The sequence below is a fragment of the Physeter macrocephalus genome, chromosome 20 (assembly GCF_002837175.3).
Source record: "Physeter macrocephalus isolate SW-GA chromosome 20, ASM283717v5, whole genome shotgun sequence".
Lineage (NCBI taxonomy): Eukaryota > Metazoa > Chordata > Mammalia > Artiodactyla > Physeteridae > Physeter > Physeter macrocephalus.
In genome coordinates this window covers 26,185,494-26,209,625 of record NC_041233.1, presented here as the reverse complement: position 1 = coordinate 26,209,625, position 24,132 = coordinate 26,185,494, and the positions used below count along the sequence as shown (strand labels likewise).

Below are 24,132 nucleotides of genomic sequence, written 5' to 3'. Positions count from 1 at the left end.
CCTCCCCGACCAAAAGACCCTCAGGCTCATGTACAAACAGCAATAAAATAAATCTAACCATTAAAAGGTTCCTTTAAAAAAACAGCAGATTTTAGAAAACCTGTAACCCCAGTTACCTGTTTTTTCCTGAGTTCTGAAATGTAAGGTTGACAAGGATTATGCGAGGTCATGGGGTTTATCTCCTACTTCTGCAAAAGACTGGATCTAATCGTCATAGAAAGATATTTATCTACTATTATTTTAAGTAACTCCAAAGAAGGAGATGCTATCAATTTTTTCAGCAGCCTACTCTATCTTCTTTAAAACCTGTGTAGCCAAGGAATTATTTTTTTCGCTTTAAATTGAATTTCTGTTGGGTTTACACCAGTCCCCATTTCCTTTGAGTGCTATAAAATTCGTCCCCTGGTCTTCTCTTCTCTGAAGAAATAGCACCAATTCCCTTTCAACTTTATTCATATCATTCATCATACTCCTTAACCCTCTCCAGTGCAGGGTGATACCAAGGGTATATGAAAGAGAAAATCTAAAATGACACCTGCAGCACTGCATTGCCTGGATGCACCCTAATGGATGGCATTTATCACGATGGCCCTGAGCCATCCAGATAGGTTCCACTGTGTTCCCTAGTTCATGTTTTTAAAAAACAGAGTACGCAAAAAACAAAACAAAACAAAACAGAGTAGACTCTAATAGTTTTCACTAAAATGGTTAACATAAAGATTTAGCATTTGGGGCTTCCCTGGTGGCGCAGTGGTTGAGAATCCGCCTGCCGATGCAGGGGACATGGGTTCATGCCCCAGTCTGGGAAGATCCCACATGCCGTGGAGTGGCTGGGCCCTTGAGCCATGGCCACTGAGCCTGTGCGTCCGGAGCCTGTGCTCCGCAACGGGAGAGGCCACAACAGTGAGAGGCCTGTGTACCACAAAAAAAAAAAAAAAAAAAAGATTTAGCATTTGAAGGGAATGTCTTTGTTCCTGGGTTGTTATTTTATGCATAAGGCCTCAGTACCAGATCACACTGTGCAAGTAAGAGGCTACTGTATTTAGAGACTTGCATTTTTACCTGGTAAGTACCAGTCCCTTTTAAATTTTAGGTGGAAAATTCTCGTGGGCAGTGACCATATCACCTGGGAGATTCAATACAACTTAACAAAAATACATCTAATGCAGATTATTGAGTGCACTGTCCACCTGAATACAAAAAAGGTATCCAAGGAGTTTACAGTAAGTTGGAAGTATGACACTTAGATCAAATAATTACTACAAAAGAATGAATTGAGTCTAAGTGCTATACTGCAGAGATATGGAGCAAAGAAGAGAATGGGGTGAAACTCCAGGAGGTGGGATCAAAAAGAAGAGGCTCCTGAGCTAGCTCTTTAACAATGGGTAGGATTTTGAACAGACAGAGGCTGGAGAAGGAAGAAGTGGTCATTTCAGGAAGGGACTGCACAAAGAATGGAAGTATGGGAACCTGCTCAGAATATTTGAGCAAATGGAGATTAATATATGAAATAACACATGAAAAAGCCTAAAACATAGGCTGGAACTAGCTGTTGGAAGATCTTGAATATTGAGCTAAGAAGTTTGCCTTACTCTGTAAGCATGCAGATACTATCCAAAGTTTAAGGCTCGAATGGCTGCTATGCATACCAGAAATTATAGTATTTAGGAACAACTTGTGAACAGTGGCCCCAAAAAACTCCAAAACAACACAATTGGATTTGCCCTTACAACTCATTACAACTAGGACTGTAAAGTAAAAATGGTAAACTTCTGGTAAGATGGCCCTCCATGGGATAACTGGATCAAGAAAGAAGAGTAAGACTAGGGTAATGAATTAAATGACTAGAAATGTCATCTGAAAATGTAAAAATAATCAATAAAGATACTTCAAAAAAGAATATCCTTCAATGTCAATAAATTATACAAATCCGTCCAAAGCTGCTAGACGGTTATATTTTACACCCAAACTTTAAGATTTCAACATCTAATAATATAGATTTAGACTCAACATGTTACTTCATGGTTTTCCTTGGGGACATTTACATTTTGCTTTTGCATCTGATGTACCTTATGAAGATTATATGATCTGCTATATTTTCCTTCTTTCAGTTTAAAATCTGGTGATGAAAAACCACACAGTTCCTAGCAACAGATTTTTACAAGTGATTATTATCATGGGATACCCCGCCTTCATGTTATCTGGATACTTTGAATCCATTCTCCAAATGCAGCCTTAATACTACATTAACACATCCAGTATAATATAAACAGTGAGAAAAAAACTACCGATTTTTGGGGCTTCCCTGGTGGCGCAGTGGTTGCGCGTCCGCCTGCCGATGCAGGGGAACCGGGTTCGCGCCCCGGTCTGGGAGAATCCCACATGCCGCGGAGCGGCTGGGCCCGTGAGCCATGGCCGCTGGGCCTGCGCGTCCGGAGCCTGTGTTCTCCAAATGCAGCCTTAATACTACATTAACACATCCAGTATAAAAAAAAAAAAAAAAAAAAAACTACCGATTTTTAAAAAACATTATCCTATGCGTACTTTAAAAGAGTATTCCGATTTTCACTGAGGAGACTCAGAAGATACAAATGTGTATAAAAAATATTTCTTGGGCAACCTCTAGATACGAACACTGTAAAAACTTCTGTAATAGAAAAGGGAAATTAACAAAACAAGATATTTTTTTCTACCAGACAGCCTAGAAGGATAGGCTACCTAAAGAATTGATTTTCTGAAGATAAAGATCCCTTTCCTGCTCTGTACTGCACAAAATTATAGGCAAAATTTTAGAAAGCTGAAAATCCCTTTAAATAACACTTCCTTTGGCTTTAATCACAAATAATTGCCTCTTTTGGTGCTAATGAGCATGAGCCCCGCAGAATGGAATGTAATTCTGCCGGTTCATTCAGGGTAATGGCTTTGTGAGCTGGTGACACTGCCGAGAGATCGAGTCTCAATTTCCTAGAGTACAATAGTGGGCAGCAGTACATTTTTCACTTGAGGAAGATTTTCTAACCTATGTAAATATAAGTAGAAAACCTGTTATCTATTGATAAAAACAACAAAGTAGGTTAAATAAAGTTTTATGTGCTACTCTCCTTTAACAGCCATCAGCTCCCTGGATCATGAAAGTAAATAAAGTACTTCACTTACTGAAATCAATGAGAAACCGTCCAAATCCTTGCCTTTGGTGCTGGGGCATGATCATAATGCAGGAGACGTTATACTTCTGCTGGCAAAGCTTTTCCTGAGGGAAGGAGAGACAGATCAAGTATGTCAGAGCGCTGCTGAAGTGGGCAATTCCCTGCACCTGCCATCGTCCTTGTACCACGGTCCACTAAGGTGAGCCAATGTGTTAGGTCAGGATCAAGCAGAATAATCCTACCGTCTTAATCAAACTATCAGCTAACAACAAACTACCCACTCCAGGCATGCCTCTCAAGTACATCTTTATTCTTGAATGTCAGTACCATGAAATATGAATAAAGAATCCAAGGAAATGTGAGTCAAATGAAACAGAACACAGACAGTATGGAAGAAATGTTTTCTGTGCTCAAACAACCTGGGAGATGGGGAGGAAAAAAAAAACCAAAACCATCCAGAGAGTCACCCAGCGGGGTCAGTTAGGAATACTTTGCGAAAGGCCCCAGTGAAACTAAAATACTGTATGTGTGGGTAGACTTACACAGATACATTTCTCCTATGAGTAAACAGTCAAAGTAAAAAGCTGGAGAAATACTTAATCTGCATTTCAAAGTAGGACAACAAGACAAAAAGACAACAGCAACAAGAAATCCCCAAGCCTCCAAACCAAAGTGGAGGCCAAAATATTACCAACAGCCTGAAACCAGGAGGAAGACTGGAAAGAATATGGTGGGAAATGGTTCTTATAATAAGTTCAGGAAAAATCTGCAATTTTCATGGGATATGGCATCAGAGCAGCAATATTTTCTTCAGGGTACACAGAAGCCGCCAAAACCTACACAGAGGAGATCTGGAAAAGGCTTTTGAGGTTGTGAATGCTCTGGCCAAATATAAACCACAAATTAGATTGACCACAAACGGTACTAACCACACCAAAGAATTACTTAGGAACACCCAGATCTTTAATGAACCTATTTGAAAGATCACAGGAAATGGGTTGTAGAAAACACCCTACAGGGCAGAATTAAAGATTCCTTTGTGAAAAAGATGTGCTCCCGACTTTTGCACATTTGTAGCTGTCTGTGGAGTCTCCAAGAAATGAGGAGGAAGAAATGATGTGTGTCAATTTTCCTAAGAAACTGGATTGTCCATCACTGGCTGTGCACATCTATGGCAAAGATTCAAATAATTAGTCTACTTTGCAAAGTCAGACAAATGGGTCACAAATCTAAAAAGAGATGTACTCTGGGTTTAAGGATTCATCCTTGATGCCAGTCTTTTCTTTGTCCCAAACTATTCTTACCTGTATAAGATTTCTGGAAATCCCACCCAAGAGTTGTCCTTCCCCCCACAGCCCCTGCCCCCTGCCCTTTAACACATTACCACAGCTAAACTCTAATCTATGGATAAAATAACTCCTCCTTCTTTCCTTCCTGTTTTAGTCATCTATTATGTGCTTGGAAAGTCACATGCATGTAACGGTTCACACTGAACTTTTCTAGGTCATCTTGGCCATTCTCTGGCTATAACATCTAGAATTTGGTTTAAGTATAACCCCAAAGGGCCATAGTCCTTCACACTCCAATTGACATGTTAGAATATGGTTTAATTTGCATCTAGTCTTTTAACATGGCTGTTTTTTAGATTAATTTTTGTTTTACTGCACTGCCAAAGAATATAATAGTATTCCGGATATAGTAAGAAATGATAGTAGTTGCTGCCACACTATAAAAGAAACTGTGACAAAATGTAAAAACTTCAGCTTGTTCTAAGTAAAATGTTGGGCTCCCTGGGAGGAAGAGAGGCAGAGATTCGAACTCCAAGAGTTACCAAGAACTGAGACCCAGAGGCCAACTTGAGACGAGGCAGGACAAGGGCAGCAGGCACCACTGAGCATCTGTTTTTAAACTCAGATACATTTAAAGAAACACCATTTTTGCACAGGAAGGACAGTTATGACCACTATTCTTTTCAATTCTTTGGAGAAAAAGATGTTTACACATCTATACAGAACGTAAAATGTTTTATAAGTTACATAAATAGATTTCCTAGTTATTGTTTCACCTTGTGTTAGTTCTCTATCACCTTTTGAATCCATAACCTATAAAGTTAACTTTCTTCTTTTTCGTTTTAGAGCTTTACCAAATATGTGGATTAAGACGTTGAGGCTGTTTTCCACGAGTGCTGTCACTTATTCCTATTTTTGTTTACGGTCTCTGGATTGATTCTTAAATTTAGAAAAACTTCCGTATGCAAAGGACCTTCATGTATATTCTATCTTTTGATCTTCCATGAAAATGACACTTCCATTAGGCATTCCATTTACATTATGCAACAGGAGAGTCAGTGAAATTCACTTATCACCTAACATGCACATATACATCATTAAAAAAATAAGATACAGGGTTTGGATCATTTTACCTTCTGCCTGGAAGTCTTATAATTACCATCCTGGCATACTAAACTATTTCCTAAGTACCTAAGAAAAGTTAAGGTCATTACCTGGTAAATATCTCCAAACTCAGATTTCCTTTATTGCATATGAGTTATTGTTTCTCAGAAGCCTTTGAACAGAAGAATGTGAGAGAATTGCTCTGAACCAGTGAAAAAGACAAACTACATCCACTCACTATGTCAAGGGCTCCCCTATGTTAACAGCTGGAGATAACTTAGGCTTTCTGAAGGTGAGGCTGCTTTAGATCTTAAAACAATAGCACAGAGAATAAGAGACAAAAGAGTAAAACCAGCCATTATATTAGCTTAACTGTCCAAATACCAACGTTCTAACTCACTGTGATACTGATGACCACAGAGGGAATGCAACGAGGAGAAATGAGAAGTATCTTTTAAATGCTACGTTACATTGAAACCTTCATGTTGACACCACTTAGGGGGAAAAGGGAAATAAGCTTAACATTTAGAAAATGAAAGATGCTAGGTGGTCTGCAAGGCAGCAATTATAACGTTATGTGAATGCTGACAGGCGAGACAGCAAACAGTGCTGAGGTCCTTTACACACTTCCTAGGCATGATGCTTATTGTTTTTTTTGTTGTTGTTGTTGTTTTTAATGAGCTCTGAACAAGAATCTGAGCTTTTCAGAAACGTGTCACTTATTCAAATTAGAGTCATAAAAAAGCCCTGTTTGAAGAATTGGGCTCTACCAAAAACATTTTGAAAAAGAAAATGAAGGTCATACTGGCTCTTGTTTTACCTTAGAGAAGTATCCAACCAGATGACAGCCCTTTTCATCATTTTTTGTAAGGACATAAAAAAGGAATGGCTCGACATCATAATACAACGTTTTGTGGTCCAGGAAGAGCTTGGCTAACAAGCAAAGGTTTTGGCAATAAATTTTGCTCATATTCCCATCAACCTAGCAAAGAGAAACAGACAACATTATTTAACATAAAAATACCACTCAACATAAAATTGTTTCTTTTATATGGTATTTTGGAAAGTATATAATTTTATTTCCAAATCCCAAACTGAGCGATTAAAACACTCCATTAACCAAGTATAAAGTTTACCAGAAAATAGCTGTCACTTGGCAAATCAAAATTCCACCTTTTCTCTTAAATTGGGGTAAATTTTAGGTAGCTTAAATTTCTCTTTACACTACCTGAAGAAAGGCCACACTGCTAACAAAGAAGTAATTTTTATTTGCAATTTATTACGAGTAAAAAATGATTAGGCAGGTCCTCTCTGAACCAAGTAAATTGGAATTAAAAAAATGTAAAATGATCAAAATACTGCTCGAGGAAGTTAAACTTTATGTTGCTTTCAAAAGGGCTTCACATAAAAATAAAATAAATAAACTGTATTATCCTGATTCCTTAGAAGTGTGGATTAACAAAAGAGGCTTCCATTTTGGTTTTATTCCAAGCATCATTTTAAATATAAGTGGAAAAGATAAAATTTCTGTGTTGGGAATACTTACAGAGAAAATGAGATGAATTTCAACCTACAATAAGTACCATAATTATAGTCTACTTCTCTTCAAAATAAAAGAATCAAGCTGTGATACTGATGGTTACAGACAGGAGGCTAGGCACAAATGTCAATTTCTTTGATCAAATATAGTTACTTGTTGAAAACAGAAAGCACAGCAGATTGGAGAAGAATTTCCCTAGCACTTTTCTTAGGGGAAATGGATGTTTGCTAACCAGAGCTCTTTAACAATGAACTTGACCGTTCTCAAGTCTCCTGTGGACCACAGAGGTTCTCATATTGCAAATTATTTTTAGACTTCATATAACTATTTCCCTTGGATGAGACCTAGGTCCCACACATGGCAACATAATCAAATATGGGCAAGGGGCACAGAGGGTACAATTCTCTCTTTAATTAAAGGAAGTTTCTATGTATTTGGGAGGATGGTCCTTTTGGAAATGGTAGCATATTACAAAAAGACGAAGATGTATGTATCCCTAAACCAGAAAAACAGAGATGACAATGCTGAAGCAAAATTCTTGTCAGTTGTGAAAGGTCTAAAATGGCATGCTTTCAAGAGGGATAAAGAAAAGATAGGAAAGTAGTAATCTGTGATTATTATTCATTTATTTTATAAGTTACTTAGGACACTGCTAAGAGAAAACTTCCTACATGCTGTACTCTTAGTATTAACTCAGATTCTAGAATAGGGACCTTGGCACTTATCCAATCCAATTCCTTCAATAATTTATATGCATAAATTTTACAGATCTGCTTCTGATTTTTCCCCTTTCATCTCTGTATGGTCCCAAAGCACCTACCCTGAAATAGACCATTCTTATCAGGCTAACAAGACTGAGTCTCTCTTACCCCTGAGAAGACTCTCTCTGGATTTATGAGTTTCACCCCCTCAGGCAGAGTTATGCTCATTTATTTAACAATTACCTAAAGCCAACAATGTGTTTCGCCCTTTGAGAAACAATGAGACAATGATTTTCATTTTCTTTTGGTTAGAAGAAAGCTTCCAAGGCATCAAGGAAGGCGCCAAAAGTTAAGCGGAACTTGTGACATTCATTAAGGTTCAACTGAGAGCAGCTCTGTTGTCTCAACCTGTTGGGGCTGGCCAGGTAGCATCCCTGTACTAACAACAGGAGGACAGCGACTTGCATTCGGCTTTCTCGTTAGCCCAGTGGTCCTCACTGGGGGTGACTTTTGTCCCCCAAGGGACAATGGCTATGTCTGGAGATGTTTTTCGTTGTTCTGACTGGAGGAGGTATGGTGCTACTGGCATCTAGTGGGCAGAGACCAGGGATGCTGATAAACGTCCTACAAAGCATGGGATGCCCCCTACACCAAAGAATCATCCAGCCTGAAATGTGAACAGTCCCCTGGTTGAGAAACCCTGTGCCTCCAGTTTAGAAAGAACTAACATATTATCAAATCTTCCTAGCAACAATACCCTTCTTCCTTCAAGCTTGCCAAAAGAGCCTGATATAACCAGGAAGAGGAGCTTTAAAAAATCATAAGATACAGTTGGAGTTACATGCGTTCTCTGATGAGTCTTGGGAAAAAAGTAATGGGCCCAAGACTGTCTGAGAGAGGAAGCCTGGTCCATGAGAGAAACCTGTGTATGACCCTCCCCTACGTTAAATTTAATGCAAGACATTACAGACAAGAATTAAAGAGAAATGTGGGGCAGAATAATAAATTTCCAATCTGAACAACTCAGAAAAAGAGAATCCTAAAGTAAAATTGTACTTCAGAGAAAGAAGATATCATATCTGCTGTGCAAGGAAGGCTTGTTCTGAGCATCCAGGAATGAAAGCAATGTACCAAGATGGGTAACAGAGAAGAAAATAAGGCAGGGTAATGGAACTGCTCAACCAGAGTGAGAGAATTAAAAAGGCCTGTGACTTGGCAATAAGAGGGAAAAAAGGCATGGCCTCCTCAAGGTACAACTGACTCAGCTAAGCTGGATCCCTGAAACTGACAATAGAACATGATGAAACAATGAAATGATATAGCGGCAAAGACCTTCTGCTACTAAATCAATTCTGAAAACACAAAATGTCTTCAAGAACACACAATGACAGACACATGGCCACAAGGGGTTCCTGTGAACAGCAGAGTTCTCCAGGGGTGGCCACCTACCCAGATGGGGGTCGGGGGAGTCCCAACATCTGCTGGGGTCTCACCAAAAGGATTATCTACCCTGCCAAGAAGTGGATGGAAACACAGGTGGTTGTGTATTGAGGAGATATGTACAGCTGCTCAATTCCCTGGAAGAGTGAGCACCTGCCAGACATTGGCTGGAGCTGCTGAACAAAGCTAATTTCTCCTGCCAAAGAAAGTAGAATTTACAAAGAGCTGAAGAGACCATAAATTCACTGGCGAATATATCTGGTGCAGACAGGGATTTGGGAGAAGACAAAAAAGTTAATGTGATGGAGTAGGAATTCATCATCAATCTCAACGGTTGCTTAATATGGTTAGAAAAACATTCCAAAACATGGAGATATTTGAAAAAGCAGTCTGAATTTCAGTGCCAAAACTGAATATACTTTGTACCTTCTACGAACAAATCAGTACATAGTCAACAATTAGAAACACTAGGTTTCAAATGCTGAGTTTTTTATTTACACATGCTTACCTCAAATACTGAAAGGTCTTTCCTTCGGTAAATTTCATTTGCTGGAGGATGAAACCATCCACATTTCCTTGAGTGTCTTAACAAAATATTTTTACTTTTCATATATTTAAGACAGAATTCACACAGGTAAAGCTTTGGTAATCTGTTGAAATTTTAAAATCAAAGAATATAGTCAGATTTACTATACTCCTGGGGAAAAATATTAAATATTGTTCTATTTTCTCTAAGCCATAAAAAGCCTGTATAATAGTATTTGAAAGAAGTAGTTTCAACAAAAGAAAAAGAAAAAAGAAAGCCAGTAGTAAAGAGAGTGTACAAACCTTTTATTATTTTTCAATCTAATAATATTTGCTGCCTTTACTTTGTGAACAAATAATTTGTTTCTTTAGAAATGTCCTATAGAAAGAAAGGTTTTCAGACTTGGAACTATGACTCTAAAAACAATGGCGTCCTGTCATCCATGCATATTTTTTAAATTTCAGACTTAATTTCATAATTTCAACAGTACATGTAATCAGTGGTATAACTATAACAATCTTTTACTCAGAGAGAAGTGAATTCATTATTTTTAAAATGATCTGTGTACTTATAAGGCAGAGAAGTCCCAGAATTTAGTTGTTTCCATTTCTTATGGATGAGGTAACTTTAAAGTTATCATCAGTTGTACATGGTCTAAAGGAGTAAATACAGTCAAGTCAAAAGACCTTATTTTTTCCTACCAATTCCACCGACTCTGAATAACATTAGACAAACAGCTTTCTCTCCTCTGCTGACTTTTTCTCCACCTTAAAAATTATGCCATTTTTAACTTGTGCCCTATCATGCTTAAGTGGACATTGCTAATATTTACAAGAGAATGTTTAAAAGCACTTTCAACGTCTTTGGGGTATAAAAATGGGGAGAAGTGTTCTGGGAAGAATTAGATACAGACTCATCACAGTAATTTCAAATCTTGGATTCATATGCAAAATTACTCAAAGCTCTTAGAACACATGACTTATGATTACCCATACAAGTAAAAGCTCATAGGTGTTTTTCAAAAGTTGTTAAGGAACATACAGCTAAGTGATATGAACTGGGAAGAGAAACCAAGACTCCTGACTCTTAGTTTGTCACTTAACTTCTAGAACACCCTCCCCGTTTTCTCTGATTGGGCAGACACCCACGAGAAAGAGAAGAGGACGATATCTATTCTAGAAGAAAAGCATATTTGTGATTACCAGAAACTTTGCAGGCTAAAGCATTTGAGAAGATACTCATAAACTGTGCCCTGACATACCTGAAGGAAGAAATCTGTTCACAAGATACCCATTTTTAGATACATTAGTTCAAGACAATTTCACAGCTAATCTTAGTTCAAGACAAAAGAAAATTCTAGTACCATTATTTTCACTTCATTTTTAACAAGTTAGTCACAAATGGCTCTAAAAGTCAAGATTTGGGGAAGGGTCTCTTAGGGCTACCCACGCCCACCTACTTTCTCCCATTTTTCCTTCTTTTGCTATAATTTCTCTAAAAAAACTTGACAATAAAATGCCAGAAATCAGAGATAAAACTAACAGGCCTAATTAGGAAAATAAAAAAGCCAACTGAGAAGAAACTACCAAATGTTTTACAATGGCTAATTTTTTTTCTTTTCTTTATTTTCTTTTTTTTTTTTGTGGTACACGGGCCTCTCACTGTTGTGGCCTCTCCCGTTGCGGAGCACAGGCTCCGGACACGCAGGCTCAGTGGCCATGGCTCACAGGCCCAGCTGCTCCGCGGCATGTGGGATCTTCCCGGACCGGGGCACGAACCCGTGTCCCCTGCATCGGCAGGCGGACTCTCAACGACTGCGCCACCAGGGAAGCCCTAATTTTTTTTTTCTTGATTTGGTTTCTTACACAAACAATACTTCCCCAATTAACCGAAGAGAGAAAAAAATGATCTAAGAGTTAAAAGGCAAAATTTACAACACCTGTGTAACTAAGGAGTATAAGGCATTTACATAACAACAGTGAATACCATAAGAAGGTACTGGCAAAAGTAGTAGTTTTTGAAGCACTTAGACTTGACTATTGGGATGTCCCTGGTGGCACACTGGTTAAGAATCCGCCTGCCAATGCAGGGGATGTGGGTTCAATTCCTGGTCCGGGAAGATCCCACATGCCTCAGAGTGACTAAGCCCAAGAGCCACAACTACTGAGCCTACGTGCCTCAACTACTGAAGCCCACGCACCTAGAGGCCATGCTCCGCAACAAGAGAAACCACCGCAATGAGGAGCCCATGCACCGCAACGAAAAGTAGCCCCCGCTCGCCACCACTACAGAAAGCCCACACGCAGAAACGAAGAACCACTGTGGCCGAAAGAAAAAAAAGAATTGACTATTAAAATTTATGTCCTAAAAATCACCTAATTCCAGCTTTAGAATGTTCCTTCCTCACATGTGAGACATTAAGGTTGTATACCTGCCAGGCTTATTCCATTACCTTGCATATTCCTGTGGGTAAGGCGAGGAGTACCAGGTTTGGATTTCATATTTCCCAAATTCTATTACAGAAGGGTACCGGCCACAGTCTTCTACTCCACTTTCACACTCTATTTTCTGTCAGACAGAAAGAAAACAAAATATGAAGATTTCTTCACCTACATTTTGGTTCTTTCACCAGTGGATATGAAAATCTATCAAGACCAGAACACTAATCGTAATTGTGAATTTTCATGTTGTTGAAAAAAAACATTATAGGCCCTTGTGAAATAATCATCAACTTTGTATAAGATTCATATATAAATACCCTAAGAAACAGTATTACCAAGATAGGAAATGAATACCTGTTAATACATACAAATGTCTATTGAACTAAATTTAACGATCTGCTACAATGTATTAAAACTGAGGAAATTATAAGATGATGTGGCTGTTACACACTGTCACACTGTTACAGTCCCCTGTTCCTCCACCAAGTAATATTTAACCCGACTGTAGATAAATAATCAATTGCAAAGTTTGCAGTTTGATTCCCATCTCCTCTTACTCCCATGCAGGAGGTTAAGAACTCCGCCGGCCTGATTCACTGTGGCATTCCCTGGGTCTAGCCCAGTGCCTGACACAGACAAGAAATGTTCTTGAATGAAAACGCCAGTGTTACCAGGTTGGAAAGAAAGGGCCTTAGATTTAGCAGTAACTTTCAGGTAATTGCCTGCTGTTCATCCCGTCTATATACCAATGCCAGATACGGTCCCCCAAAATGGTCATATTTAAGGACTTCAAATCTCAGTGATGGCGGGGCGGGGCGGGGCGGCTGGGGGGGATTTAACATTTTATCTTAGCCAAAGGAAACAATACAAAGAATGCAGAATGAGGAATGGAAATATCCAATGGCCCCACAAGTATAAATAAGCACAAGTATTTAGCCCAAGTGGTTGCTACAAAAAATAAAGCTTTAGAGCCTATAGATAGCCCCCTACTCCCCAAAAAAGGAAGTGAGGTGGGGGTGGGAATCTAGACATGAATATGGTGCCCTGGAAACAGAATGTGGTCTACTGACAGAAGAATTCACAATCCATAATAAATTTGTCTTTGAGAAGTCCAACAGCCTTTCCTTTCAATGTTTTGCTGACAATAAGCTAGGTAGAGTTAATATTTTAAGGGGAATCATTTAAAGAAATTACTGGACAATGAAAATAAAAGTGATTACAACTGATCATGCAACAAGATATTGCCTTCGCCAATGCCCAACAGTTAAAATCAGGAGACATTTTTCATATGGCTGGCCACCTGTTCTGGAAGAAACACAGGTCAATTTAAACGTGATGTTCTTCTCTTTGTGAACGATTTAAAAGGGCGATTTTCTTAATTTGAGCAAAAATAATCAGAAATCTATTTCTTCACCCCTAGAAGCGTTTTTCAAAATCTGCCTCAATAACTGCTACTCTGGCCTATTCTGTGAGACCAGCTGAGCCATTACCAACTTTTAAGAGTGGAGACAACTCTATATAAAGTCATTACTTTCGAATGTAGAGTCAACAAAAATGATGGTAACAGTTAAAGAACCACAAAGGATTTTGAGGGGGATTCTTTATAAAACCAAGGCAGTTAATTTCATAGTACTCATATATAAAGGTCACATATTATCCTCATTACTAGAATGCAGTATCCTGGCCTTACCTCCCAAGACAGTTCCTGGGCCTGCTTAAAAACATCCAAATCCTCTTCAGTAACGGTATCCTTGTTTCCAATCACATTTATATCTGTACTTTCTTGTTTGATGCTTATTTTGATTTCTGTATCTGTCATTTAAAACCAGCAGAAAGTGTATTCACTGACTTGCATCATGAATAACCACCATATAATTACCAAAATGGCACCAAATTACCAAAGTGGGCAAATATGGATTTTTTTTTAAGCTTTATTAGCTTTTACATCTAAGCACTGCTCACAGATCCAGCAGTACCTTTTCCCTGCTGTACCCAAATTGTTACTTGAATTATCACTGTTGTCATCTTTTTATAGCTTCAACAAATAAATGACGGAAAGAGCGAGCAATACAAAGCAAAATCATAGTTTTCAACCAAGATCAGAAGGCATATCAATGTCTAGGTATAGAATTCCCATGATCACGTTTGAGATAATAAAATCTACCACTTTGTCCAAATGACACATTTTTGGCTTTTGTTTTATAAAGGATAGCAAATGTAACGGGCCAATTTGTTAAATGAAATCATGAAATCAGTTTTCTCCCTGAGGTGAGTACACACACAGACACACTCACATCCAAAAGCACACTTCACAGAGTCACAGATCAGGCTTTGTTGAGAAGGAAGCAGGATGAACTTTGTCATGAGAAAGCAATGGACAGAGGGAGACGAGGAGCTGATGTCCCCGCTGCCGGAAGCACGGACAGCACATGGCCACGCAGCGCTGTGGCTGAAGAGGTAGCACGGGGAGGAACATGGCAGAGGCGTTAACAGTGGCTACTCATGCGGGACTACAAAGCCATAAGCAATGCTACGGACGCATCTGGGGGGGCCTAGTGTCACTACAAATGGAAATAAGTCATAAAAAGTGGGAGAGTATTAGTTGGAAAAACAACATTTTGGAGGTTTAGTCAGCATTAGAAAAAGGTCAAAGATTCACTGCTTCTGTATGAAAGTGAAGTGAGAACAAGAGAAATAGCTAAGACCTATGTGACAAATAGGAATTGACTGATTCTTTTGTTGGGGGGGTTGGGGAGAAAGGGACGGGACGCAGGTTTGGTTGGAGCTTTGACCTTTTGCTTACCATCATCCTGATCAGGTTTAATCCTTCCGTCTGTCAAGCTCCCCTTCCCTGGTGAGGGGGTCCCCATCTGAGGGGTCACTTTATATTTTAACCTGCCTAGCATCCTGTGCTTTTTAAGGAAAGTTGTTCGCTTGAAGTGAGCAATTGCTTTAAAAATACGTCCTCTAGCCATCCCCCAGCTAGAGGAGGAGGGGTGAGAAATAAATCTACTTCTAATATCTCTTTTTCCAAAGAAATGGGCTTTTGATTTTGCCGTGGAAGGGAATTCGATTTTACGACGCATACGTTTAGGTGGTGCATAACTTGGGTGTCCCTTTTGGCGAGACTGTCCCTGAGTGGTATAGATATGAGAGAGCCCATCAAAGAGTGCCTTCAGCTGGCTGTTATTAGTGAGACTGCTAAAGGAGGGCACACTGGACTGGCTGGAAGAACTCTGGGGAGAGGTAGAAGAAACAGAAGTGCTGGACTTTTGTGAACTGGGGCTCTGACCAGAGATGGGGGTTGCGGGTGGGAGTGAAGAAGGTGGAGGTTTTAGCTTTTGTGTGGTACCTGGAGCCAACACATGAGAAGTGCATGACTGTTTCTGAGAGACCTTTTTCCTTGGACGATAGTGCTTTGAAAAGTCTATTATTTCACCTCGTGATCTGCGACCATCAGGTGATGGTGTAAAAAACTTAGTAAGGCCATCAATGAGCCCTTTGGTTTTCTTGTTAACTTTAAGTGTAGAGGCAGAAATGTAGGTGGAGGTGGTGGTGATTTTGGTGGTGGCACCAGGCCGAGTGGGGTCTGTAACAGCCAATCTGCTGCTTGAGTCCTTCCCAGATGCAGCATGACCAGATGAAGGTGTGGTACAGACTTTAGTCTTTTGACCCCTACCAGGTGACCCCCTTCCTGTGAATGCATTCATGGATCCTTCATCACTGGTTACAGACCTAGGCAAAAATTTAGAGAATAGTATCAGCATTTAATAATAGAATTATAAAGGTATCTAACACAAGTTTATAGCAACTAGATGCATTCAATGTGCTTAAACTTAAGAAACTGAATTGCAACCCTAAGCGCTGCTTGTGTGTGTGTGCCTCCACCTAGGTGTTTCTCTGTTGAAACAGGTTGCAGCCCCTACACTGGCATGTCATGATTCTCTCAGGGCCCATCCAACAGGTACTGGAAGAATCATGTGGAACCATGGGCAATATGGATAAGAAAATTTTTGAAGAGACTAAAAGATCACCCAATGCTTTCATTATAATTAAATAAAAATGTGACCCCTTGTGTCATCACAAGTAAATATGATTTCCTGAAATGTTTTTTTAAAGTATTAAAGGAAATAAGTCATAAGTATTATCTAGAAGCAAAAGAAGAAGCTTATCTAATCTCTAGTTAGAAGTAATTTTAACTCAAATGGAAAATTTATATAAATAGAATTTGGTTACATCTATAAATTAGTACTTTTTTTTTTTTTAAAGAAAACATTAAAAGATACCCTCTTCCACTTAGCACTTTATGCTTAGGATGATAAGATAACCAATAATACTCTCTAAGTAGAGGAGACAATTAATTACAGCATAAAATACTGCTGAAAAAAGGACAACAATAGCAAAAAACTGAAGAAATGATTAAAGAAAAGCTACAGCGGGTCAGACATGACATGGAAAGTCTGGTGAAGAAGCAGCACATTTACCATGGTCATTATCAGACACTTGGCATCAGAATCTTTATACACTGGTTCTGACTGCTATTTCAGTTCATTTGATGCTGGTTCTGCCCATACAGCTGTGCGGTCAATGGAGACCGGAGGTCACTCCCCTAGCACAGCTGCTTACAGGAACGGCAGCTGCCTGCCCTCACCTCAGGCTAGGGCTTGGAAAACTACCCATTTTGCAGCAGAATTTTATTCAACAGAAACATTTGCATGTGAATTATGGCAGTGCTGGGGCCCAAGAATGGAGCTTAAAAATTATCAACTGAGCTGAAGGCTAGTAATGATGAAATGGAAGCCTGAAAATGATATGATCTTGAATTATAAAAATATCTTAAATAATTACAAATAGAAGAGCATAGCTTAGTGGCCATCCTGTACACAGAGATTTAATGAACAATTTCGGCAGTCAGCTAAAGGGGAGGCTGGCGCAGATCAAAAGAGTGAGCTACTAGGCTCATCCGAAGCAGCTCAACCGCCAGGAGCTTCACCCAATGCCACCGAGTCAGCGAAATCAGGTTAGAGCTAGAGATCTCTAGTGTCACAGTGAGAGTTACCTATAAACCACTCATCCAGGCTAAAATGTTTCACATCAGAATGCTACATTTGGACTGTATCTGGAATCAATTGCCCAGAAAGGATAATACGCTTATAAAGCATGTAAAAAGGAAAACTCCCTAGACTGTCTTAAAAATTCCTAAGCTCAAAGGACAATTTTGGACAAACAAAAAGTTAGGATTGGTGCCAGATGCAATTTTCAGCTGTGTCCTTTGTTTAGAAAGTTTATATCCTAATTTGGTTTTTTTAATTGGGCCCTGAGGATACAGTCCCATTTCGGGAAAAATGCTTATACTGTACGAATGCAAAAACATATCATTTCTACTTCAAATGATGCTAATATGAAAGATTTAATTCATGAATAGGTTTCATGTTTGCCTCTAGAAATTAACACAAATTCCATATTAAGATGTCCACCAGTTAGAAGGTTTTCATAACGTTTCACAGAACACTCTAAAAAGGAGCATGCATTTTTCTATTTCTCCTTTGGGAGATAAAGGTGCGGGAGAATACTGTTTTTCTGAGAGCAGGTAATAAAGTGAATCGCTTCAGATAAAATTAGCGGGGGGAAGAGTAAGCAAGTGAATTAGACATCTGGTGTTTCTTCACTGTGTGTGCAGAGCTCTATTCATTTCTACATCACAGTGACCCTTTCACTAAGCCTAAAGAGAAGGGCAACGGTCTTATTGATAGAGCTGCTTCAGATATGCAAGTCTACTGATTTCATTTCTAAACATCTTACCTAATGCTGATAGTCAGTCAGTTCTATACTCTATATAGGTTAAAAAAAAAAATACATCCATTTCTCCTCTTATCTTTTCTCTACTTCTCCAAGTAACTCCTGCTAAATGTTGTACTTGGCTTTAAAGGCATCTATGTGGCAACAGGCTAGAGGAAATGGGGCTATCATAGTAGAACTGCAGGCTACTGCAAATATATTATTTTGTCTGTATGTTTGCACACATGTGCACATACCAAATGGTCTTGTCTAACTCTTTGAAGGCAAATTAGGACAGTCATTTGCAGGTTTCTTAGCAGCTCCTATTTCAGAAAAGGGATCTTAAAAAGTTGTAATACTAAATTAGCACCAGAAAAGAGAAGTATTTTTCTAAAATGTTATCTGGGGCAACAAAAGAGAGTCACTAGAGATGTGAACAAATCCCTCTCTTGTTTTAAAAACCCCCAGAAAAAACATTCATATAAGTAAGCTCTTCTAATGTTCAGCCAATAATAAAGTAGACAGAATAACTGTTTCCAATTCTTACATTCTGCTTCTATCCTGCTGCTTGAAAAATGTCACTTAGCATCACAGATACTGCCAACAGAAGACCCCGAAATGCCAACTGTAATTTAAAATGTTATTTTCAAAAAAATTTCCACAGCTTATGCAAAAGGAGAAATAATCCTCATCCCTTGAGTTTGTAAAAATGATACTAAAAAGATAATGGAATCTAAGGGGGTTACAATCAACTATATCTTAAAGCACAACATAAAAGATTTCTTTGGATAAGATCTCAACCTACAACAATCGTTGCTTTAATTTATTTTTCGGTCGTCCAATGGGTTTTGCATATCGTCGTTTTATTTGTGCAGCTTTCTCATGAAGTAGTTTTCTTCCCTTTTTCTTTGGTCTGCAGACTTGGCAAATCCACATCCCTGAATTAATATATATATGAGAAAAATATTTTAATGTTTGATTTTAGGAGAGAGATTAAATATAAACTGCAGCTGTAATAAGCTGCCCAAGGATGCCTGTATGCAGAACTTGACCCTAGAAGATGGATCACTCCCTTCTGTCATTCTCCTCAGGAAGCTGTCATTAAAGGTCAATTTCCCCAGGGTCAAGGTGCTGAGAGCAGAGGGCTGACCCATCTCAGAACTCTTCCAATAAGGCTTTTCCTAACATGTCACCAAGCTTCCCTCGACCATGTAAACACACATGAAAACCCAATCTTGTCAGATATTATATATCTTTTGATTTGAGGGAGACATTTTCAAGTCAATTGTTTTTTTGAAACTTCTGGGGAAAAAATATTTGTTTTATCGTCTCTTTTTGAAAATTTTCTAACTAAATTATAAGGTATAGTTTTTAAAATTAAAACTTAAAATGTTTAAGTACTATGGAGCTACAATAATTAAAACTATGCACCTGGCATATGGAAGCAGGTCAATGGATAAGAATTGAAAGGCCAGAACAACTGAAAAGTTTAGCATATCATGAAGGCTGTATTTCAAATCAGTGGGGAAAGGATGAAACAATTCAATAAAGGGTGATAGAACATATAGCTGTCTATCTGGAAGGAAAATAATTATTTCCTATCTTTTATAAACACAAATTCTAGGCAGATGAATATTATATGGCAAAATTAAATGTTACAAGCACCAGGAAAACTATGTGGATATTAATATAATCTAAGCATGACTGACATGTAAGACTGAAGCCATAAAGAAAAAGATTCATGGATTTGACTACATAAAAATATAAAGAGCTTCTGCAAATCAGTAAGAAAAAAGTGAAAACCCCAATGGAAAAATGATTAATGAATAAAAACAGGTGCTTTACAAGATGATATACAAACAGCCAATAATCAAACACAAAAATAGTTCAATTTCACTATTTAAAGAAAAAAATCATCAGACATCTTTTTTCTGTTACCTAATTGGTAAAAATTTAAAATAATAACACTGTATTACATTGAATCTAAGATACCACTGACTGTAAGATGCATTTGATTTCAAAGATGTTAAAATGTTTTTTAAAAAAAGTGTGTCTTAGATTCAATGAAATATAGTAATAGTGAGTGCTGGTCATTTATACAGGGAAACAGGTATTCTCATACACTGGTGGTTGGTCTGAAAACTGATACAACCTTTCATGTACACAGTCTTTGATCCAGCAATTCCTCCCGAGGAATTTATCTTAAGGCAATAATAGTGGATGGAAAAAATTGGAAACATTTGTAATATCCACAATAGGGGATTGGTTAAATAAGTTATTCTTTTCTTTACATGGGGTTGCAAAATCAATTATGTTCAGGAACCACCCAGGTATAATATATGTGACTGAAGCAAGCTGGAATGTAAGGCAACAGGTAGCAGTGAGACTGAGGCAGAATGGGGGCACTGACAATTCAAATTCAAAATTTAAAAAATACTGCACCAGCTCTTCTGTAACACAGTTAAGAGAAGTCTTTAAAATATATATAGAGAGATATAGAGAGATAACCAACAAAACATTTCTGTGGCCCACAGTCACCCGGTTTGTAACCCCTGCTCTATGTACTATGGAGTTCTACACACTTATTAAAAAGTATGTTTAGGAGAACATTTAATGATGTGGGAATGTGAGAAGCTATTGTTAAGAGGGAAAAACCATAAACATGTACAGAATGTTCCATTTCTTTTTAAAGGGGTGGGTGGGGGCAGGGAAGGAATTTCTAACTGATTTTTCTTTTTATTCCTTTTTGTCAATCTGTATTTTCTAAATCTTTCACAATGAAAATGTTTAAATTTTGTAATAAGAATACAAAGTTATTTTTAATGCTTAATATATTATCATATGAGAAAAAGAAGGCTGAGCTTGGCTAACTGCCTGACAAATAGAAAAGAAAATCCATATTCTATATGGATATATCCATGTAAGATAGTTCAGATCCTCATGTTCAAAATGATCAACTAATGGCCAAGAAAATGGTGATGGCTTCTGTCATAGGACTTTTCTGGAGTTATCATTATCACCATCATCGAAAATAGGTAATTTCTTACCTCTGAACACTGTACTGAATAACATGGAGAGTACTCTAAACTTTTGACCTACCTAATCTAAACTTATTCTAATAGGGGAGTGGTTTCAGGAGAGGAATGGTCTTTTTAGTCCTGTGGATGAATTAGAGTATTTATTATATACATTACCCCCAAACTAAATGCTTTTACACTTCTCTGCTCACAACCTGTGCCAAACCCACAAGTAGAGGGACGGTAGGAGGGATGAAAAAAATGCTTAAGGAACCTGTATACTTCTGAGCTGTCAGACATTAGGACAAGGCTAATGTGTACATAATAAAACACATTTTTTAATATGGTTTAAAAGTTCACCTTTTGGCATTCTGGAAAGTGGGGGATCACAGCACTCCATATGGAATCCTCTATCGCAGGAGTCACAGAAAAGCATATTATCCTGCAATATAACATATTAGAGACTAACTGAGACTGAAATCAACTGTAAAAGGCTACAGATTCTTATGTTATCCAATTAACAAAAATAACATATAAGGAAGGAGCACCATGATCCCTGTTGAAATGTATTTAAACATTTAAAAATAGCAACAATCTACAAAAATGAAAAACCTTAACACTGAAAACTAACAATTTACCTGGAGACAGACTACTAAGAGCCATACTTACTGCATTTTTGCCTTGGATTCTACATGCACTGCATGTCTTGCATTCGATGCACTGCCACCTTAAGGCCTTTACGTTTGTTGTTAATTCAGGACAAAATTTCAAACAGGATGGGTGTCCTATAAGAATAAAAAGCAAATTGCTTTATGGGACTGGTGGCTTCAATTTTTTAAACTCCTGTTCCCTAATATTTAATAGATGGTGATGATGCCAGCCAAAGAACCTTAGGAACTTGAAAGTACAAAAAGATCAAAGAGGGAATTCCCTGGCAGTCTAATGGTTAGAACTCCGAGCTGGAGTTCGATCCCTGGTTGGGGAACTAAGATCCCCGGCAAGCCGCATAGTGAGGCCAAAAAACAAACAAAAAACCATATCAAATATATATGTGTGTGTGTATATATATATATATATATATATATATATATCTCAAAGAATCCAAATTACACTTTCCTTTCTGTCTCCCCCACCCCACCCCCATATGTGAGAGAGTGACTGTACAAATGTTTTCCCTAAGAGAAATTTGGAAAATTTACACCAATTCTAATCACAAGTCTTGGAGAACTTGAAGATAACCTATGCTCAAGATCATGTTCTCACGCCTGTGCCTTCTGTTAAATCTCTTGACCTCGCCCTCTTCATCGATCACCATCTACTCCTAAATTTTCTGGCTTGCCAGCCTGCGAGGAAAGTGCCGAAGTTCAAACAATTCCTGCTCTCTGAGTATAATGAAATCTTAAAACAACAGTTAACTAACTAAAAATCTGCGGCTGCTTAACATAATACAACAAACAAATGGAAAAAGGAAAAAAGAAATCCAATAGTATACAAAGAATGTCCCATTGCTGGGATACACAAAGAAGAAACTATTGCCATCTTGCCCCTGGGACGCTGAACTTAAAATCTGTAAGTAGGAGTAGAAACAGTGAATTTGGAAGTTGCAAGATCCAGGCTAAATGGAATATGCCAAGAAACATACCCTTAGCAAGCGTTCCCCCATTTTTCTGAGTGTTCAGCTTTTCTGCACTGTTTTGGACACACTTTTCATCTAGAAGCTCTCAACTCACAGAGTAAAACTGGAGACCCCGAGGGGCAACGCCATTCAAGGAAGCCGGCCAGGCTACGCTGAATAATAGATTGGTCCAAAAGGTTTGGGGAGTGTGAGCTTAGACTCTTTGGAAGGCAGTTCAGTTTAAAATCTGATGGTCTTTTATCACACAAACCTAAGATCTCCAAATTTGATTTTATTTTTCTAAATCTGGTCTTAAAACAGTAAGAACGTTAGTAAATCCCATGTGAAAGAACTTATAACCAAGCTGCAAAAGAAACCTGAGGAGTAATAAAAAAAAATTAAAAAAAAGAAAAGCAGATCCTGCAATTTCAAAACTGTTTTATAATTTCCTGACTTTGGCAGGCTCATTGTTTAAATATGTATTTTGGGTTGCTGCCAAAAAGGTCCTCCTCCCTAAAGCTTAACAGGTGCTTCATGAAATTCCACCCACCAGGAGACTTGGCTTTTTGAAGTAAAAACATTCAAAATCTATCATCAATACTGTTAATAAAAGCACACTATTCCTGAGTTTAAAAAAAAATCGAAACATCTGTATTTAAGATGTTGAGCAAATAAAATGTTGTCATAGGATTACGACCTCAGGCAGGAGACACCCAGGCAGATGCATTTAACCTATGACACTATTCTTTCACAAGCGCTTCTCTCATTCAAATGAATGTGGGGGGGAAGAGTTTAAATATATAAAAATGGTTATCAATCACCTCGGTCTGCTCAGGAACAGCAAAGACAACTTGCTTTTCGACTTTAAGAAGTACACTCTGAAGGGGGAGGGGAAGTTCTACTTTGATCAGGTTTTTTCCCCCCTTAGGTAGTGAGGGGGGTAAAAACTCAAGTTTTAAAGAACAGCAATTTAAATTCCACCCTTAAAATGGGTCCCATCAGCTTAAAAGTATACCATTTACTTCTCTTTTTTTCTCCCTTTTTATTACTTCCTGTAAGTCATACATCACTAGCACATATGACCTCAATTTCATGCACTAAATTTTTCTCTACATTAAAATCTGCTTTTGTACTTTATAGCTCAATATCCAGCAACTAAGGTAATTCACATCATATTATATAGCTTACTATTTATTCTCGCAGATATCCTATGAAAAATACTCTTTAATAATTAATTGTACATTTTGAAAGTTAATGGATTTCAGCCACTTTTAATCAAGAGCAAGGAATATGCTTCCTCTTACTGCTTTCTCTCAAAGTAATATTATATCTCAACTACTACCACTTAAGCTACCCTATCAAATTCTAAAATCTTCAGCCTATCTTTTCTTTAGGCAGCAATCTTACCTTTATTTAGCTCAAGAGAATTGGCCATAGATCCCTTCCAGCTCTAAATTTCTATGATTCTGTAAAGGATGCTGAGGGATGAAGAAACATTTCCTCTTTACTTTCTCACGGCCAACTTTAAAATAACA

The 24,132-nt window shown here is 38.1% G+C and overlaps 2 protein-coding genes across 15 annotated transcripts in view; one reads left to right on the top strand and one right to left on the bottom strand.

Moving 5' to 3' along the window:
• Positions 1 to 24,132, bottom strand: part of KAT6B (lysine acetyltransferase 6B) — a 184,803-nt gene that overhangs the window by 35,074 nt on the left and 125,597 nt on the right. Inside the window, 11 exon segments of the mRNA XM_024132104.3 lie at positions 3,157 to 3,250; positions 6,360 to 6,521; positions 9,729 to 9,870; positions 12,199 to 12,314; positions 13,878 to 13,999; positions 14,991 to 15,299; positions 15,302 to 15,335; positions 15,337 to 15,922; positions 18,771 to 18,903; positions 21,343 to 21,424; positions 21,652 to 21,767. Coding sequence (XP_023987872.1) covers positions 3,157 to 3,250; positions 6,360 to 6,521; positions 9,729 to 9,870; positions 12,199 to 12,314; positions 13,878 to 13,999; positions 14,991 to 15,299; positions 15,302 to 15,335; positions 15,337 to 15,922; positions 18,771 to 18,903; positions 21,343 to 21,424; positions 21,652 to 21,767 — 1,896 coding nt within the window.
• Positions 1 to 24,132, top strand: part of DUSP29 (dual specificity phosphatase 29) — a 186,341-nt gene that overhangs the window by 76,985 nt on the left and 85,224 nt on the right. For 5 of the 14 annotated variants that reach the window (XR_003677524.2, XR_008616068.1, XR_008616067.1 and 2 more), the window contains one exon: positions 3,111 to 3,161. The exons of the other annotated variants lie outside the window; for them this stretch is intronic. The gene's annotated coding sequence lies outside the window, so the exon portion shown is untranslated. Of the gene's footprint in view, positions 1 to 3,110; positions 3,162 to 24,132 lie in introns of those variants that run through there. 14 annotated transcript variants of the gene reach the window in all.